The sequence below is a fragment of the Ammospiza nelsoni genome, chromosome 9, assembly GCF_027579445.1.
Source record: "Ammospiza nelsoni isolate bAmmNel1 chromosome 9, bAmmNel1.pri, whole genome shotgun sequence".
Classification (NCBI taxonomy): Eukaryota; Metazoa; Chordata; class Aves; order Passeriformes; family Passerellidae; genus Ammospiza; species Ammospiza nelsoni.
In genome coordinates this window covers 19,414,062-19,432,178 of record NC_080641.1, presented here as the reverse complement: position 1 = coordinate 19,432,178, position 18,117 = coordinate 19,414,062, and the positions used below count along the sequence as shown (strand labels likewise).

Genomic DNA, 18,117 nt, shown 5'->3' with positions numbered 1-18,117 from the left:
AGAATAAATGCAGCTGATGAGAGCCCTAAATGCCCATAGCAGCCAACACCCTCACTAGGTCTAGTCCTCATTCTGGGAGCTCCCTCTGTAAATCTGTTCTCCTGGGATCACTGAAGTGTGTGTACTTCACCTCCCCTTCAACTGAAATATAATAATCTGAATTCCAATTTTAGGCACAATTTCACATCTTCTCCATAAATCTTAACCTCTCTCAGGACAAACAGGCCAGTCAAATAATCTTGCAGGATGGTGGTGAGGACAAGCACACAAACTTGGAAACAATTTCCCAAATATCTGGATCCAGAACTTCAATAAAAGGTTTCACCTTATAGGATGCAAACAGTCAGCTTCTCATCATTTTCAGTCTTTGAAGGACACAGAAAAAAGAGGCTTGAGTAATAAACATTTCACTATTCAAGACCAACATCTTGGCTAAGAGACTATTCACTCTGTTTATTAAAAAATCTCATTTAGACTTTAAGTAAATTATATCCTGTTTTAATTACACTCTAGAGAAGGATTACACGGCATCACTACTTGTGCCACCTAGGGCAGGGAAAAAAATCAGCAATGGAATGAAGCTGATCCAAAGTAAAACAGATTTTAGCTAAAAATCTCATTATTATCATCTTCATCTATGTCCATACTGCATACTAGGACACTGTCAGCACTCAGGTCTGAACCTGATCCAGACCATGAGACTTCCCAGTGAGCATCACAGAGTAGGCAAAACAATCACACCATCATAAACTGTGTGGAAATCACCTAATTCCTATATCTGAAGTTTGGCAAACGGTCCCAGATTAAACTATCATTTTCTTTTTGCCTGTTATCTCTGTCAGCCCCATTCTAACACAATTAACAGCCTGGCACATTTGTTTGATTTAACAGAGTTCACTACCACATTCAAAAGACCACAAGAATTAATCAAACACACAGTGAGCAAGTTTTACATTGATTGTGGTTTGACCATAGCAAAGTTACCTATGTCCCTGCACCTGGTCTACCAAAAGCAGCTTTTTTAAGGCAGTAAATATATGAGTTAGACATGATTTTCATTGACTGTATGGATATAAAATGAACAAAACTTCTTCCTTTAATGGTGGTAGAGATATTTGTTGGTGGTCATAGTTCAGGAGTGATGAGAAAGCAACAGTTTAGCTATCACATTTCTTCATTATTTGGCTACATGCTGCAGATATAAGGAAAGAAACATTTTAATTCACCGAAAAACTCACTCAGAGAATTCCTGGAAGAATTTATTCCTGCAAAATCTCTAGCAAGGCTGGAAGCTGCAGAAGGGTCTGGGAGAGTCATCACCTTTCTATCCTGTGCACAATGCAGAGTAAGAAGCCACCTACCCATCCCTCTGTCAAGGAACATAGTGCTTGAAGCTTCCAAATTAGCAAGATAGCCAGTCCCAGCCTTTTTGTTCATCAGTATCATGGCAACCCCTGTTGTCATGGCATCATTAAAACACACCACACTAAATTCATAGTCTTTAGCAGCATGTGCTCCAACAATCCTCTAACTACATCATACTGCAGCAAAAAATTACAATTTATGGAAAATAATCAGTTAAGAAATTATTTCAATGAGGAAAATCTAGGGACACGTGAAGTTTGATTAGGAATGAGGAAAACAAAGTAACAAAAACAGTAACCCAAATGCCTATATTTGAAATAAAAGCATTAGAGTTTTCTAAGGGTTTTTTTTTGAGAAGAGCAATATTGACCCAGTTCAGTGAGAATGCATTGAGACTTCCTGCAAACAGCTCACTGAATACAGTACTGAAAGTAGCACTGTTTGATTCCAGTTATTCCACACAAAAAATTCCTTTTTAATAAAAGAAAGCATTTAACATTTGGAAAGTTAATGGTCTCTTTACTGTTAAACTACTAAATTTATTCTTAAAGTCAGGTTGCACAAATTTAGGGTGAAATAAAAAAGCACCTGGTACTTACCTCTTTTTTAATTTGAACAGTAACAGTTTTGTCTTTACTTTTTGAAATAAGCACCCTGTATAGGCAAGCTTGCAATTTTTGCAGAAAAAATACCCCTGAATAGAACACAAAAACTATCCCCCATTAGTTAATACTTCCAAGGTAAGTTTTCTAGCATGATGACTTTTTGTTATATATCACAAATGCAAAAATAGCCGTTTCAAATGTGTCATTTGCTGTTAGGGACTGGCCAACATACAACAATTTATCCATTTAGATTCAACAACTAACCACGCTGATCAGCCTCTGATGTGACCTTGAGCTGTGCTGGTTTTTGTTTTTCATTAAACTGGACTAACGTTCCTACCCCATTTTAGTTATGGGCCAATTCTGTGCTTGTGAATTCAAAACTTTTGTAAGAAGTCCTTCTTGACCACATATTTAGAGCAAATCCAGACTAAATTAATGTTCAGAAATTAAAGTTACAAAAAAAAGTCTTAATCTTTTCAAACATTAATAAAATAGGTGTATATACAAAATACATCAGAATAATCAAAATCTTATAGTTCTGCTTACACTGACAGCAGTTATATATTTTCCTTTTGTTTGTTTGCCAACTGACATCAGCAGAAAAGTTGTTACTTCACGTTTGTCTCACATTTAGATTCATAGATGAATTCCCCATTTGCTGAAGAGGGGAAGCCTTTCAGAAAAAAACTACCACAAAGCAGTTTCTATTCTATTTCAATATGCTGTACACTACATGCCTTTATTATTCTACTAGCCTTGAGATTCCAGTCAACTAACCCAGGTGTGTTCAGCCACACAGTTTAATCTTTAGAATACTTTAATCTTTTATTAAACCAAAATTTAGACACCAGAATGCAGTAATGAATGAAAATTGAAAGTGTTTCCTTACTTACCCATTTCTGACAAAATGAGAGTGAAAAACATTACTTGGTAATTTTAGTCACTGTTGATTTCCCTGAATCTTCCCAGAGATTAAGAATAAATCCAGGTGAGGATAATGTTTCAGAAGATTCAAGACATATTTTAAGCTAAAATTGTAAATTGTCAAGTGGACATAAGGCTATATTCTTTAGTATGAATTCATTAGCAATAAACCTAATCAGTCAAATCAGTCACAGTTCACAAAAAAATCATATCCATTGGGACAGGCAACCATACATCTAATAGTGACTAGTTACTTATTTCTTATTCAAGGATATTTCACTAAAACTTAGTCAAACAGTCACTAGACTGAACAGCTGCCAATGGAAGACACTGTTAAAATACAATGAGAACTCTTATGCTCTAAGCAACTATGTTCCTTGCACACTGGTTCAAGTTCTGAGAGTATATGAAGTAATATTCACTCAACATTTACAGCACAAATTTAAAAAAAGAACAAATCACAAAATGAAAGATTCTCCAGCAAGTTGATCATACCACATCAAACTGGCACACAGAAAGAGTAGTATGAAAGTTATGGTTTATTAATTCTAAATAAAATTAATTTCACCTTTGGTAACCAACATCAAGAGATGATCAAACAATACTTAACCTTTAACTCACGTTAATTTCAATCTAAAATGCTGTTTGTTCTACCTGCCTGCTCCTTCCACTTTCAGCGTAAGCCACTGAGTGAGTGAAGAAGTTATGTTACTGCTGCCTGCCCACCTAGTTTTCTAAAGACCTCACAAAGCCAGGATTACAAGACAATATGGTGTTAAACAAGGGGTGTGTTATTTTGTGCATTTATTTTAAAGGATTTTTTTAAACACAACTATGGACTGCTATAGGATGTGATAGTAGTCCATTTCTGGTTTATTGATTAAAAGAAAAAAGTTACACTTTAAAATCAACTTAAATTTAAAGTTGTATTCAAGTCCCTAAAGGAGCAGCTGATAACATCAGTTGTCTAGAAAACTGGAGAACATAAAGGATTAAGGGTTATTTGAAGTTCCTTCAATGATGTCCTGCTGAAACAACCACCCAACAGAGTAAAACCTGACTGCAGAACTCATATGTGACGAGCCATTTGAATGGTCCAAACAAATACTTTTAAAATCTTCCCATTTACTAAACTCAGGAGCAGTCAATCTCCACTGCAATATAATGTTTTGATACCAGTTAATTCACACCAAAGCATTTTTGAAGATCTTTGGATAAAGAGAAAATACAGTAACACTATCATTAAGGCAGCAACTGATGTCACACTGGCACTTGCACTTCCCAAAACACAACAGTAACTCACTGTACATCTCACCATTAATTTTTAACAGAGTAGTATTTATTGAAAATACCTTGCAACAGAAAGGTGAGAAACACAGCAGAATTCATTTGCTTTGTGGTTCTGGATTCACCCATCTGTTTTTCCCTAGTACCACTGAAGTTGTCATTCCAGGTAGTCAATGCTAGATCAAGAATTTATGTGCTTCAGGCCTATTGCTTTCTTTCCAAATTAAGTTCTCAGCCACCTTCTCTAAAATCTCATGTCTAGCCATCATCTGAAGCCAACTACAGCTAGAAGGAGTTCTCCATTGCTTGCTGAATTTGTTTGCTTGTCCTTAACACAAGGGTTTAAACATAATAGCAGAAAGCATTTAATCTGAGCACTGCAGTCTGAACCCTCCTGTCAGCTTCCCCTTCAGCACTGGCATCAGCTGTTTATCACAGTCACTTTCTCAAAGCCCTTCACAAACTGTCTTCACTCAGCTATCACAATTCATGTGTACTGCTAAGCTTTCAGATAAACAATTTGCAGCTTACTCAACACAGAACAAAGCATTTAGAACTACCTCTCAAAAAAGCTGCCTGCTCAACTGCTCTTCTGCTTGTGAGCTGAGACCATACTGACTACCAATCCTCACTGCTCTGCACCTCCACCACTTCAGTGATTCCAGTGAACACTTTTTTCCCCACTTGTTGTCAGCACTGGACAACTTCTGGACAGACCTTTTAGTTCCACAGTTGTGGCAGAACAAAATAACTAACACACCCTGTACACAATAAATTAATTAAATCAAAAGTCCACAGGAGAAACAAACAAAAAAACCCCACAGAAAGCATTCTACTAAAGAATCCATTCATACCACTATAAACACTAAAACAGCAAGATAAATCTGTGAACACTGAGCAGTCTTTAAGCTAATGCTTCAGGAATACCATGTCCATAACTATTTCAGTGTCATCTGAGCTTAAAAGTAGAGCTAAGAATATAACTGTAGTCCAAAAGTAGAACATTAACTGATATATAACATTCCCTCACAACACAGAGCCCTAAAACAATCACACCTGCATAAACTGGGAAAATTTAAATACAATATTTAGAGAAGAACTTGGAAATGCTAAGTATGTCAAGTCCTAAAGGTATCAAAGCCTCTTTCTGCAAAGTCATGAAGGTACTTTAATTCCACCATACAAATATACTTCCTGCAACTTACTGATCTACAACCCTGCAATTGACATTTTCCATTATTTTTTTCATGCATTTTTGCTGAAACTTCCTCACTAGGTCCTTCCCATCTCACAGACTTCTAAAACCAGGGAAAGACTGAGACATTATAAGATTTAGAAGAGCATCTGATCCCTTCCCAAACCAGAACCTCCCCTTCCCTTCAGCAGGTACGTGCAGCAAGCTCCACAATCCCAGGATCACTGTGTGTCTCACAGACAAGAAGCACTAACAGAACTTGTACCAACATCATGAACTGCTGCAACACCCCCCTGTAGGCCCTGAACCAAAGTTATACACAGCAGAGAGAATCAGCATATCTGAAAAAGGGGACATGTTATATTACTACAATAGCTTAAATATCTGAAGTAGTTCAGTAATGACAAAGAAAACAAGACTGAAGAGGTAAACTTTGTTAACTTAAGATTAAAACCGGTTTATCAACTAAAAATAACTGTAATTGGCAAGTAAGAATTCCTACATACTTTTAAAAATTAGTCCAAGAAATTATTCAAGCAATAAAGGAGAAAAAAATGGGGAAAAGGAAAAAATCTTTTGTTCAGCTAAATCTCAGCCTCAAGAAAAGAAAATTCCTCAAGTCCTAGGTTTTGCATTTACACTGTTCTGTAACAAATGCCATTAAGATGAAAGTATAACTCACACTTAAGTATTTTCTACAGCCTTACATGAGCCACGTCCGTCTTCCATAGAAAGGGGCATTTTAGGCAGACAAAGGAATAAGCCCCCATAAAATCCCTATTTTCCTGAGGAAAGGAAAACAGCTATGTACAAAAATCAAGGTCCAAGCTCTGTATCAAATCTCCTAGCCTGCCATGCTGTTCTAACTCTAATGCATTAGCAAGACATTAGCTCTAACAATCAAATCACTAGAACTGTCAGATTGGATGAACATTTGCTCAGAATTAAGCAACAAGTCAGCTTCAGTTCTGTGACCTAGCCACATAAATAGGAAGAACAAACACTTCCAACAAAACTGGTGGAAAAGGAATGGTTTAGTCCATGAAAACTTCATGAAGTCAAGATCATTAAGATGACAATTACAACTCTTAACTCTATGCTGTCAGGCACACAAAAATTGTTTGTACTGATGTTCTTCTTTTATGTTGCAACTTTGATAAATTGACGCATGAGCAAAATAAGAAAACCAAATATTTTTGTGGATTTGCTATAATACATTTTGCCAAGAGTGGGAAACTCATTTATGGCAAGCATTTTTTGTTTTGTTTTGAAACACACAAGAGCTCCTACATGTACATGGAAATTGCTGTTTAGAACACAAGACTTAGACTGAATATGGGTCAATTCTTATCTTTCAGATGTTATCACAGAGCTCTTAGAGAGATACAAGTTGTTTTTAGGTTCAAGTGTTTCTGCTCCTTAAGCTGTAAACTATATTAGAAAGATTTTTGTTCTTGAAAGGCCTAGTTTTACTTTCAAAAATTAAAATACTACTATTCATCCTCTTCCTCACTAGTGACCTTTCATCTTGCTGTTCTTGTCATTTCAGTTCCATTAGTCTAGCTGCTGTGATGGAAAGGGAAGCTAATTGTAATTAACACTCCAGCTAAGGCTCCAAGTGTTTTGAGCTGCTTTTGTACATTAGAAAAGGAGTAAGAATTAAGTTTTTCCTTGTATTACATTTTTTTGCACTTCAAAAGCAACATGAGAATGAAAAATGCCTGTGCTCTCTTATAAACAGCTCAGAGTTCTCCTAAAGAAAGATATGCTAATTATTTAAGTCAACCAAAATATCTGACTGCACATAAGGGATGATTTTACATTTTAAACACTCACGAGCCTTCAAGACACCCCCCCTCCTGACTGCTGATCTTAGACACTATAGCAACAAGTGAACATTTGTTCTGAAGGAATGTGGAGTATGCAACTGGGGGAGGGGTAGTACTATCAGCCACAAACTTATCTCCTGGTCCACTAAGTTATTATTTAACTTCAATCTTCTCTGAACCTGAAGAAACAGCATTTCCTATCCAACATTAGCAACCAGCATTTAACAGGCAGCTTACACTTTGACTAAGAAGAACACAGATTTGCTTGAACTCAACTTGAAGAGGAGGTTGGTTTTTTCCTCTTGCTCAGAATAGTGGAAACAGAGGACTGCAGATGAATTAAGCAGTGCACTACCACTGCAAAACTTGCAAAACCAAACAAAATACCCAGCTCCTCTGGCTCTGTTCACAGAGCCTGAAAGTGCAAGATTCCCTGACTAAAGCCTGCAGCCAGCAGACTCAGAATAGGAGGCTTGGGCAAAACAGACTGCGGGATGATCTGGAGTGAAATGAAAAGGAAGGTGGGAAGTTTGCTCTCCAGACTAAGTGCAATGTTCCTGGGGAAAACCTATGGTTCATAGCTATGCCTGCCTCCCATAGACTGACTGTAAAATACCTTTTTTCACTCTGCTATGGGTTTGCCTTCATCCAGGCTGTACATTTCTCTGCCTAGCTTCTCAACTCTAAGGAAACTGGACAGGAACATGACTCAGGGCCAGGGATCTCAGTGTTTTCTGTCCAAGGACCAGAAAATGACAATGTGAAAGTTAAGGAAGCATGGGAAAATGACCAGGAGGTCTCTGGCTTGCTGTGGTCCTACAGCTACACTAAAAGAAGCAACCTAATTTTTTTTTCTCTGAGTTTTGCCATTAAATAACCCAGGAAAACCTCTTTTAAAAAGTCACTATTAGCTTTCAGTTCTTAGCAATAGTTTTACTTATTAAAGAAAATTTAAGGAACTATTTACTTTGTTTTTATCCTTGTTTATATCCTTCACATCTTTTAGCTTGAAAGACAATTTCAGATTTGTGAAAGGACAATTTCAGTTTCAGATTGACAGCACTTCTACTTAGCAGTGACTCCTATTTGGAGGTACGTGAAAGGGTGTACTAAGGAATTTCTAGGTCAGAAAGACTGGAAGCAGATATGACTGTGCATGTACTTAGCAGGTTTCAGAAAGGCAGTTTAGAAGATGACTGTCAAATTCAAGTGTGCCAAAAGCTCACTGCTAAGGTGACTGGGTAATTTGTCATCTACAAAGGGCATCCTCTGCTTGCTCTTCTCCCCACCACCACCCCACCTTTAATAACCCCCGTCACACTTAGCATTCAATAAAGGAGACAAAAGAATTGATACAGGTTTTAGCAGTGCATGCTGTGATGCCAGACTGGAGGGCCACACCAACTCTGCCTACAGCCTCACAGTGTTCCACTTTAACCTCTGGCCCCTTGTTCTTTTGCCAGCCACCTTCTCCCTTTTTGCTGGCACTCAGTACAACCTTCCAGCCAGCTCATGGAACTGATCCAGCTAAAAACTAGTTCCTTTCTTCCTAGGACTAGTTTTCAGGTAGCTCTGCCCCAAAACTCAGCTTGCTATGCAGTCACCAGAGAACTAGCACCAGTGTCAAGGACAACAGTGAGATCACAGCAGCTCATGCAGAAGTTTCTTTGTAAACTGCTCTGGTGATAGACTATCAACATATTTAAAACAAAACCCCAAACATAACAAGCTTTATAATAAGAAAACAGCAGGTTTAGATGGATCTTGAGTATTTTAAACAGTTACAGAACTCTATCAACAATTAAGCTGCTGATGGAGAGAGGAAAATAAAGACAATTTCTGCAGGAGCACGGCACAAGTTATTCCCTGCAGCTGCCCCAGCCTGGTTTAGTCCTGCCCTCCCTGCCACCGAGGCTCGAACAGGCACGTCTGCTAACTCTGCCATGGGAACCAGAACACCCAAAGCAGCAAACAAAACTTGTCAGAATTCACCTTTTAACATCTAATTTGGTTCAGCAAGAGGATGAACAATCTTATTAAAGGCAAATGCATTTGAAACATGCTGTTAGTTCCTTGTGGATCAAGTTTGAATAGAGCTACAAAGTACAAAAGAAATATACTTTAATAATAAATCACAAAATTATTCTTTCAGATACTGCAAGCATATCACATTTTGACAGATTCTGGAAGTGATAAAACTTAAAATTCCACTTTAGACTATTTCTCAACTTCCTCAACTATTTTTAATTCTGTAATATTATTTATTAGTTACTAGACAGTTCGTTTTCCTTCTTTTTTGTGCTACATTGGAATAAGAGAAACAATGTGCTACACATTACATGGATTCCTCTGCTTTTTTCTACCAATTCTCAGAGGTCATTTAATAATTCACAAGCAGGTTGTTTACACATTTGATAATCACTGTGTTTTCACAGTTCCCAAAAGTTAGCTGCCCTGACAGCATTTTCTTTTCCCTTCTCTCATAAATGTTATTTATCAAACAAAAATACTACCCAGCAGAAAACCAGCACCATCTTCCACAAAAAGTCCTAAGAGATCAGTCCAACTGCCCCCAAAACAAAACAAATATAAAAAACTCTCCCAAATGTTGCTTCCAGAAACTGCTGCAAAAAAAAGTAAATACTTTATCAGATCCTTGTTTGGAGCAGTTCGCCCACCTACCAAGCATTAATAGTATAATGTGTCATTAGACAGGTAAATACATCTAGTTTAAGGTGTATCAAAGACAGCACCTTTCACTGAGAAACATCAAAATTGGAATAAAGAACAAACAGCAAAATTACACCTAGTATTAAAAATTATCATAAATTCAATCTGTAATCACTGCAGTAACTAATGAGCTTCAGATTTCCCTAGCAAAACAGGACAAACTGACTTTCAAGAACACTGCCTCAGAAAAAGGACAGTAGTATTTTAGACTATAAGAAAATAAGGAAATTAATGAAATGCTAATACTACTGCAGTGCCTTAATCATACTAAAAATAGGGACAAGATACATTATCAAGCCAGGAAGGGCTGCAGAGAAATCATTCACCTTTGAGCCTCAGGCACTATATTCAGTAAATGGCTTTTGGATTTAGTGCAGTACCTGATTAACACCAATTTCTGTGGTGCTAAAAGAAATTTTGAAGTCACTGAAGATTACAAGTTCCTCATTTTGAGGAAACTGTTTACCTTGAGACACCTTTAGAATTGTCCCACTGGGGTGAATATCTTATCCTGCAAAAATAACAACCTGATAGGTTTCAAGTTAGGCTGCATTCCTGATGGGTTTGAAAGTATTGGTGCTACTGTAAAGAGAATGCAAACATTCCTGACCAGGCCATCCAGCTTCAGCAGCACTTTCACCTCTGCTTCAGTTAGAAAAAAAAAAAAAAACAAACAACAAAACAAAACCACCAAACAGAAACAAAAGCCAAAAAAACCACAAAAAATGCAACAAACCCCAACAAAAACAAACAAAAACCAAACTCCAAACAAAAAAATCTACCAAACTCTAAAAAAATTAGACATATTCTGAACCTCAGAGAAACCTGTAATTAAAGATAATAGCTTTATCTTGCTACTCTGGTTCTAAGATACCTGAGAAAAAAAGAGTATATTAATATTTTAGAATGAACTACAATTTACATTTGTTGAAGATAGGATGAAATTGAAGCAAAAGTTTTTGCTCATTAAAAGGATGCAGAACTACCCACATGAAGGACGTAACATCACACTTTGATGATTACTTCAAAGTTTGTGATAAAGTAAGCAAAAATTCCAAAGTACAATCAAGACGACTACATATTAAAATGTAATTATTCCTGCACTTTTAAACCCCATGCAAATTTTACCCTTAGAGATATTCATAATGAAACAGCATTTCCCACAGTCTCAAGGGCAGATCTTATGGTATATACTATATTCCTAAAAAGAAAAAAAAAGTAGCAGATGCCACAAAACTAGTAGCTAAGTACCTTCAGAGCAGGGAAACAGGAATGTTTTCTCCCTCTCTAATGCAATACAAGCAAAAGCTGCTATGTACTGTTTAAAGATTAAATACTTAACTTCAGCTCATAATCAGAAGATATTTTACTGTGTCCTAAATATTCTTTTGCGTGAGAAAATGAACCTCATCTGAGCAAAGACCACACAGTAACATCATTTACTTGAAGCAACAGTAAAATTTATTATATGCAGTAAAAGCTTGGACTGTAGTCACCAACCTCATACATAGACACCTATTAAATAGACACTCAACTTTGCATATCAATGCAGTAAGCAATGTTTTTTTGACCTGGTAGATTCTCACATACAAGTTTGTAAGAGTTAGGTCCTGCATGTTTGGGACAAGAACTAACCTCTTCAAGTTACAGGATTTACCTTAAATACACCTCACATCTTCAAAACCTTTAATATTTTCAATACTGTGGTCAGGTTTCTAAGCCCACAGCAGGTCTCCATGGGAAGCAAACAACTTCTCAGTTCCTAAAACTGCTTTCACCATAGGAAGTTACTTTTATCCTGTGTGCCACCACTCTGAAAATCAGAGATTGGCTCCAGCCTCTATACTGTACTTCCCAGTGTGTCCTACCCTTGCAAAGAGGGGTCTAAGTTGAAGGCTACAATAAGGTTCTCACACTCTCAGCCAAGAGCTGAAATGTTACTGTTGGAACTCAAAGCACAGAGAAAACTAGCCAGCTGTCAAGCCATTATGATTTAACAGTTTGTACTTTGGATGTAAATTAGAACAGAAAGAAGTAAACCTGGGGCACATCAGGAAAACAATGCCACCCATAAAACTGAACAGTCAAATGCACAGCACTAAGAATAGCACAAATTGTAGGAAATTATCTGAGTTTTCTGTGTACTAACTCAACATACACTCCTAGGTCTGGTCTTCCAGGCAGGAATTGCTAGGGAATTGTTTGCATTTTCTTCCCATCAGAAAAGAAATGAGACTTATTTTGAGATTTCTCAATAAATTTAAATTATCTCTAACTACATAAAATACAAATTCTATAACTGAAGACGACCTTCCAGTTCAAACACAAAAACACAGTGACAACTGTCCTTACTGGTACTAGCCACATGACCATCTTGCTCATCTGGAAATTTAGCTGAAGACTCGACCAAGACTGCATCAGTTGCACTAACCACCACTACAGTTTCAGCCTGGCATTGAGCAGAATTAAAAATTTGTGAAACAGCACTGGATTCATTGACCTAGGTTCAAAAAATGCCCTGAGCTCTTCTTTAATGAAGACAATGATAAAGTATCTGATTTTGTAGTGATCCCCAGCTTGGATCACTAACAACAGAATGTTACATCCAATGAGTACAGGCCTAAAGGACAGCAAGAACTGAAGGGTATGGAACATATGGTACTTCACTCAACACAGGAGACAACTGCAGCTCCCTCATGTCCAAGCAGCTGTCAAACTTTTAAACTCTACAGTTACACTCAGAGTGTTTTGTTTGCTGGTTTGGGGTGCTTTGGTTGGTTGGTTGTTGGTTTAGGTTTCCCTTTTTTGAAGGATATCAAAAAATTATTCAGCATTATGACAATGAGACTACTGTAAGAAATGAAATCATGTTAGCATAAGGAATGTAAAGAGAAGTAGCCTTGCAATCTATGGAACATTTCATTTACCAAATATTCCCCTCAAGAGATTTCAACTTATCCTTCATGGAACAAATCAACTTGCATTGGTACCATAACAAAACACAGTTCAAGGCTGTAACCCCAAGGCGTTTAGGCTCTAGTTTAGACACAAACACGTGTCATAACCCAAAATCTCTTAGATTTGTCATCCAAGATTCATCAGATGAATGTTAAGTGAAGCACAGATGGGTAACTGGTGGGCTTTTCTATGCTAGCTCAGGTACACAAGCATCAGTCAGTACGAATGGCACTGAAGGCCACACACACCCCTGGCCATCAGCTGCAGGGCCCAGCAGCACAAGGGGCACAACTGGGAGCCACAGGGTCAAGCCTGAAGCTACTGTGCATCAGAGTTTAGACAAATCTGCCAGAGAGGCAACACAACAACTAATACCTGATGCAGAAGCTGAGGGAAAAGTTAGAAGGTTAGAAGCTGAAAGACCTATGGGAGTCTCTAGCCATGCTTACCAAGTAAATATAAACACTCATTGATGCAACCCTTCCAAAGAGAAAGAAATTAATTTCCTATCCCTGCAACTGATTCCACCTTCAAATAATTGATGTAACTAATATCAGGGTGGTGGTAAGCTGCAAGCAATGCAAACCACAATTTTATGTGCAAGAAGTCTGTTCAACCACCTTGGTAAGTTTTTGGACAGACAATTGTGAATGTTTTCAAAATAAGAAAATGCAAATCAAACTATGCAGCTTCTAGGAGGTTGTCTCCAGCCAGCAGTAAGCATGGCCAGCATTACAGAGCTCACTATATTATGGGGATGAAGGTCAAAAAGAAAACTCCCAACTATGGAAGGGAAACATCTTTCCTTCCTTCAAAAATCATAAATCCTTTAAATGGACAACACAGTTTCACAAATTAATTCTATACCATATTATAAAATAAGATGACAACTCCTGTTTTCCATGTTAGTTTTTTTGGATCTTTTGACCTCAAAATTTTAAACTGACAAGCAGTTAACTACTGCTGCATGGCAATGGGAACACTTCAGTGTGCTGACAGACCTTTCCTACAGAATGCCCATTTCATTCTCAGTGGGCACCAGACACCCAACCTCACAAATAACTGCTCATCCCATATGCTCAGCAAAAACTATGAGGACATAAAAGTGATCACTGGTGCCAAATTATTGCTCTTTTAAGAATTGCTCACAAACATGTTAGCAGCAGTATTTCAGCTGTATGCACACTCACTTGAACACAGAGGTGACTGCAAATGTTCAGCACTCAGGACATCTTACACAAAGCTGCTCTGGCTATCAGCTCAGATATTAATCTCACAAAATTCAGATGAAAGCTTTCCTGCTGATGACCAAAACTGGACTAGTGGTACTGCCCAGAAAGGTACAGGAATACAATGTGCACACACACCTCCTGCAAGAAGATAATTTGCAGTTTCCACCTGCTGGCAGAAGACAGTAAATACTTCTCTTGCAAAGGAAGACTGTAGTTATATTCTACCTTAAAACTCAAACTACTAGTGTGGAAGACTTTCAGAAACCAAATCAGCCTAGAAAACTGAAATATAACCAAAATAGCAATAGAATTGTTTGGAATTACAAAAACCATTTTAACCATTCAAGCGGTTAAAAAACCAATCAGTCCATGGTCTCACAAATTTAAGCATCAGCCTAGACAGCCTGCTAAGAACTTATTTTCCCTTGTTATGATTATGAAACAGATTGCACTGTTCTGGTAAGGAAATGCAGAACCCAAACTAAAAACCATCACTTCCTGTAATCACCATGCTGGGGGTGGGGAGGGAAGAGGAAGGGAGGATAAATGGTGAAAGTAAAGGGCAGGGGGAAACAACCATAGCAAACACTACTTAAAACACACAAATGGAGTTGTTAAGAGTTTCAGAAAAATCAAAGAATTAAGAACAACTGACACACCTTCTGAAAGAAAGGCTTCCCTCAAATATAGTAGCACATCTGCAAATTTTCGGACATCGTTCACCACTTGCATGATATATTCTGGATCCACAACAGGATAATCAAAGCAGTCAGAGTTGGAGCTAATGCTGCTCAGGGAGCTGCTCTTGGTGCTGCGCCCCATGGCCCAGTTTCCTGCAGTGGAGATGGTGAAGAAGTTGGAGGTGGACAGGCGGGCTAATCCCAAACCACGCTTGTTGCTCCCGCCGTTCTGCCGCAACATCCCAGCAGCCGCCGCGCTTGGAGAGCCCCGCAGTCAACACTCGCTGTCACTTGGTGGCCATTGGGCAAGCCAGAGGTGAAACCCTTAGAAATTGGGGAGGGGGCAGGAGGTGGAAGAGAAGGAAAAATGCTGATTAGTATAGAATTATATGTGAAGCAATACTTTTGCACCGACAAGATCCAAAACTTTTTTCAAGATGGTACTACTTTACATTAAAATGCTAAACCGAGTACTATAAAGGCTTTCACTACTTGAAGTTATTTAAATTTGTACCGAAGACAGACTGTTGCATTAAAAAAAAAAAAAAAAAATCAATGGCATGCCAAAATTATTTCAAAAGCTAAACATGATGCATGCTTACTTCATGAGAACTTTATTCCATGAATATTTAGAAATTGCATTCTCTACATTTACCAAGACCTACATTCTTTACCATGAAATGTTACTTCAACCGAATACAGTCACAGAAACACTTGATGTGATACAGACTATGATCAACATCCCTTCTTGCATGAGCCACCAAGCTGTATCCAGCATCCTGTCTATTCAGATAATACACAGCCTTGATCTAATAGGATGAATTTTCTTCGTGTAGCGTGCCACGTAAGAAACCATGGCCTATCACAATTTGTTTCAGAAAGGAAAATATCCTCAAAGAAGTTATGTGGGCTTTTCAGCCTGTTATCCGTTAATATGAAAGGCAATCAAAAGAAAGACACGGAAAAATGAAGAAAATGAAAAAATATTTTAGTATCAAAGTTTATCTGCAAGTCTCAGTGCAGTTATCTTGAATGATGTTGCTCTGCTCTGAAAGTTCTACCATAAAAATGCACAAATTTGGAGGAGTATAAACTAAGAAATTACCTGCATTCCTTCCCTTTAGGGAAAAAAAAAAAAAAGCAGAAAGCTACTGAAAATGTTGCCATGTTAGCTTAAGCGATTCATTTCAAAGCAAACTGCAGGTGGCAGAGTCAGGTACGCTTCCAGCAGCTCCCACAACGCCTGCTGTTGTTCTCTCAACACCAGGAGAAATTCCCAGTGTTTACGCTATAGTGTAAACACCACAGGGGAAAAAAAACCCCAAAAACCAAATTGGAACACAACAGCTAAAAAGTTAATGTGGGTTGCAGACACATCTGCAGCAAATCTTCAAATTCAATTACTTTACCTAAAAATAAAAGTTGTTATAAACTAAAAAATACAGGTTGAAACGGATTCTCCTGCATATGTTTATATTTGGTTAGACCAACTGAAGCAGTAGCACCTTTACCACCTTGAACACTCCCACTATGAATTTCAATTACTCTAATGCACCTCAATTATTTTTCCATTATTTCTGCTTTATTTCTCTTTGCAGTTTAAAAATATCAGAGGAAACGTGGTCAAAGCAGTTGTTTTTGTAATTAATGTGCAAGCCTTCCAGGGAGCATGTGCGGGGGGAGAGGGAAGAAAACTTCAGAATTTAACACAAATTAACTGCTCTAATTTCTGTTTACTGCTTAAAGTCAGTATGTATAAGAACACTCATCACACTATACAAATAATGGAGATAATTAAGCAATTCCAAACACCTCAAGTAGATTGAAGTGAGGTTTACATTAAACATAGTGTTTAAGCAAGTTTCTTCTGTTCCCACATATAATTCTCATGGCTACAAAGCTACTTTGCAATTCTGCCTTGCAATTAGAAGCAAAACATAACCTTCTCTCCTCTTAACGAGTGTGATATCTATTTATATCGAGCAAGATTTTCATATTATTTAAAAGACATGTCTCTTTTAAGTCTGGCCAGCTTCAGAGTCAACTTTTTAAGTAGCATGATGTGTTAGACTTGTTCCAGTGGCAAGCCCATGCTTTTAAAGCTGTGTTATTTTAGAAATGTTGCCTTTTTTTGGGTACAAGCAGCACAATAATGCCACCACTCTGAAAACTGTAAAAGTGATGACGAAGTGTTTCTAAGCGGGGAAAACTTGCGAAAACCAAAACCGAGCAGCTCAGCACAAGAGGCACCTTTTCCTCGTAAATATTAGCCCTTACGTCTGTTCCTCCTGTGTTACAAGGCAGATGGGGAACGTTTCCCTCCCAGAACACATGCCTTTCATTACTGAGAAGTGTTTCATATTTCTTCAGGAGACTCTGGCTTTGAAAGCGAAAAGCATCCACCAGCTTTGTTATAAACGCCTTCAGACTCCTTTGGCTCACAGCGAGCCATTGCCCGTCCCGACGGAAAAAAGATGAAAAACTAAAGCGCCAGATATTTCAAAAATTTGCTCTCCCAGCACAATCTCCCCGGTAGGGAGGGGAAGAAAGGGGAAAAAAAGCAAGCAAGAAAGAAAGGAAAGAAGGGGCCACGTCGCCGGCGGGTGGAGGGCAGGGCCGCTGCCGCTGCCCCGGGCGGGGGTCGGCGCTCCGCCCTGCCCCCGCCGCGCATTCCCAGCGCCCCGCGGCCGCCCCGGCCCGCACGGCCCCGCGGCGGGCGCGCTCTGCCCGCGGCCGCGCCAGGTACCGGGCGGCAGGGCGGAGGTGAGCGCGCCGAGAGGCGCCCGGCACCGCTCCGGGGCACCGCCGTGCGGGGCGCTGGGGGTCGCCGGGGCCAGACTCGCACCGGGCCCCTCCAGCCGCCCCCGTCCCCCCGGCGGCTCACCGGCGCCCTGCCCCACGCTCGCCCACGGCTCCTCCCGGCGGCGACAAGCGACGCCCGCCCTCCTCCCGCCGCAGCGTGCCCGCGGCCGGCACTTACCGGAGAGCGGCGGCCGAGCGCAGGCAGCAGCCGGGCCGCCGCGGGCCCCTCGCGCGGCCGCCCCGCTGCCCATGGAGCGCCCTCCCCTCAGCGAGCCCCGCTCGCCGCCGCCGCCCCCGGGGTCGCCACCGCCCCCGGCCCCGCCCGCGCTCCGCCATTGGCCGGCTCCTGGGGGCGGGGCTACCACGGAACACGCCCCCGAGCTCCGTGAGCGCCCGTGCGGGGCAGCGGCGCGCGGAGCGGGGCAGGTGCGGCGGGAGCGGGAGCACCGGGAGCCACGGGAGCCACCCGAGGCACGGGAGCCGCCGGAGCCGCCCGCCGCTCCGCGA

At 39.8% G+C, this 18,117-nt stretch overlaps 1 protein-coding gene across 7 annotated transcripts in view; it reads right to left on the bottom strand.

Moving 5' to 3' along the window:
* ARHGAP29 (Rho GTPase activating protein 29) overlaps positions 1 to 17,886 on the bottom strand; it is a 48,055-nt gene extending 30,169 nt beyond the window's left edge. For all 7 annotated transcript variants that reach the window (XM_059478141.1, XM_059478146.1, XM_059478142.1 and 4 more), the window contains exons 1-2: positions 17,789 to 17,886; positions 14,788 to 15,132 (exon numbers count right to left, since the gene is read on the bottom strand). In XM_059478141.1, the coding sequence (XP_059334124.1) occupies positions 14,788 to 15,049 (262 nt within the window). In that variant the 5' untranslated portion in view covers positions 15,050 to 15,132; positions 17,789 to 17,886. The remainder of the gene's footprint in view (positions 1 to 14,787; positions 15,133 to 17,788) is intronic.
* Positions 17,887 to 18,117: the final 231 nt, after the last annotated feature.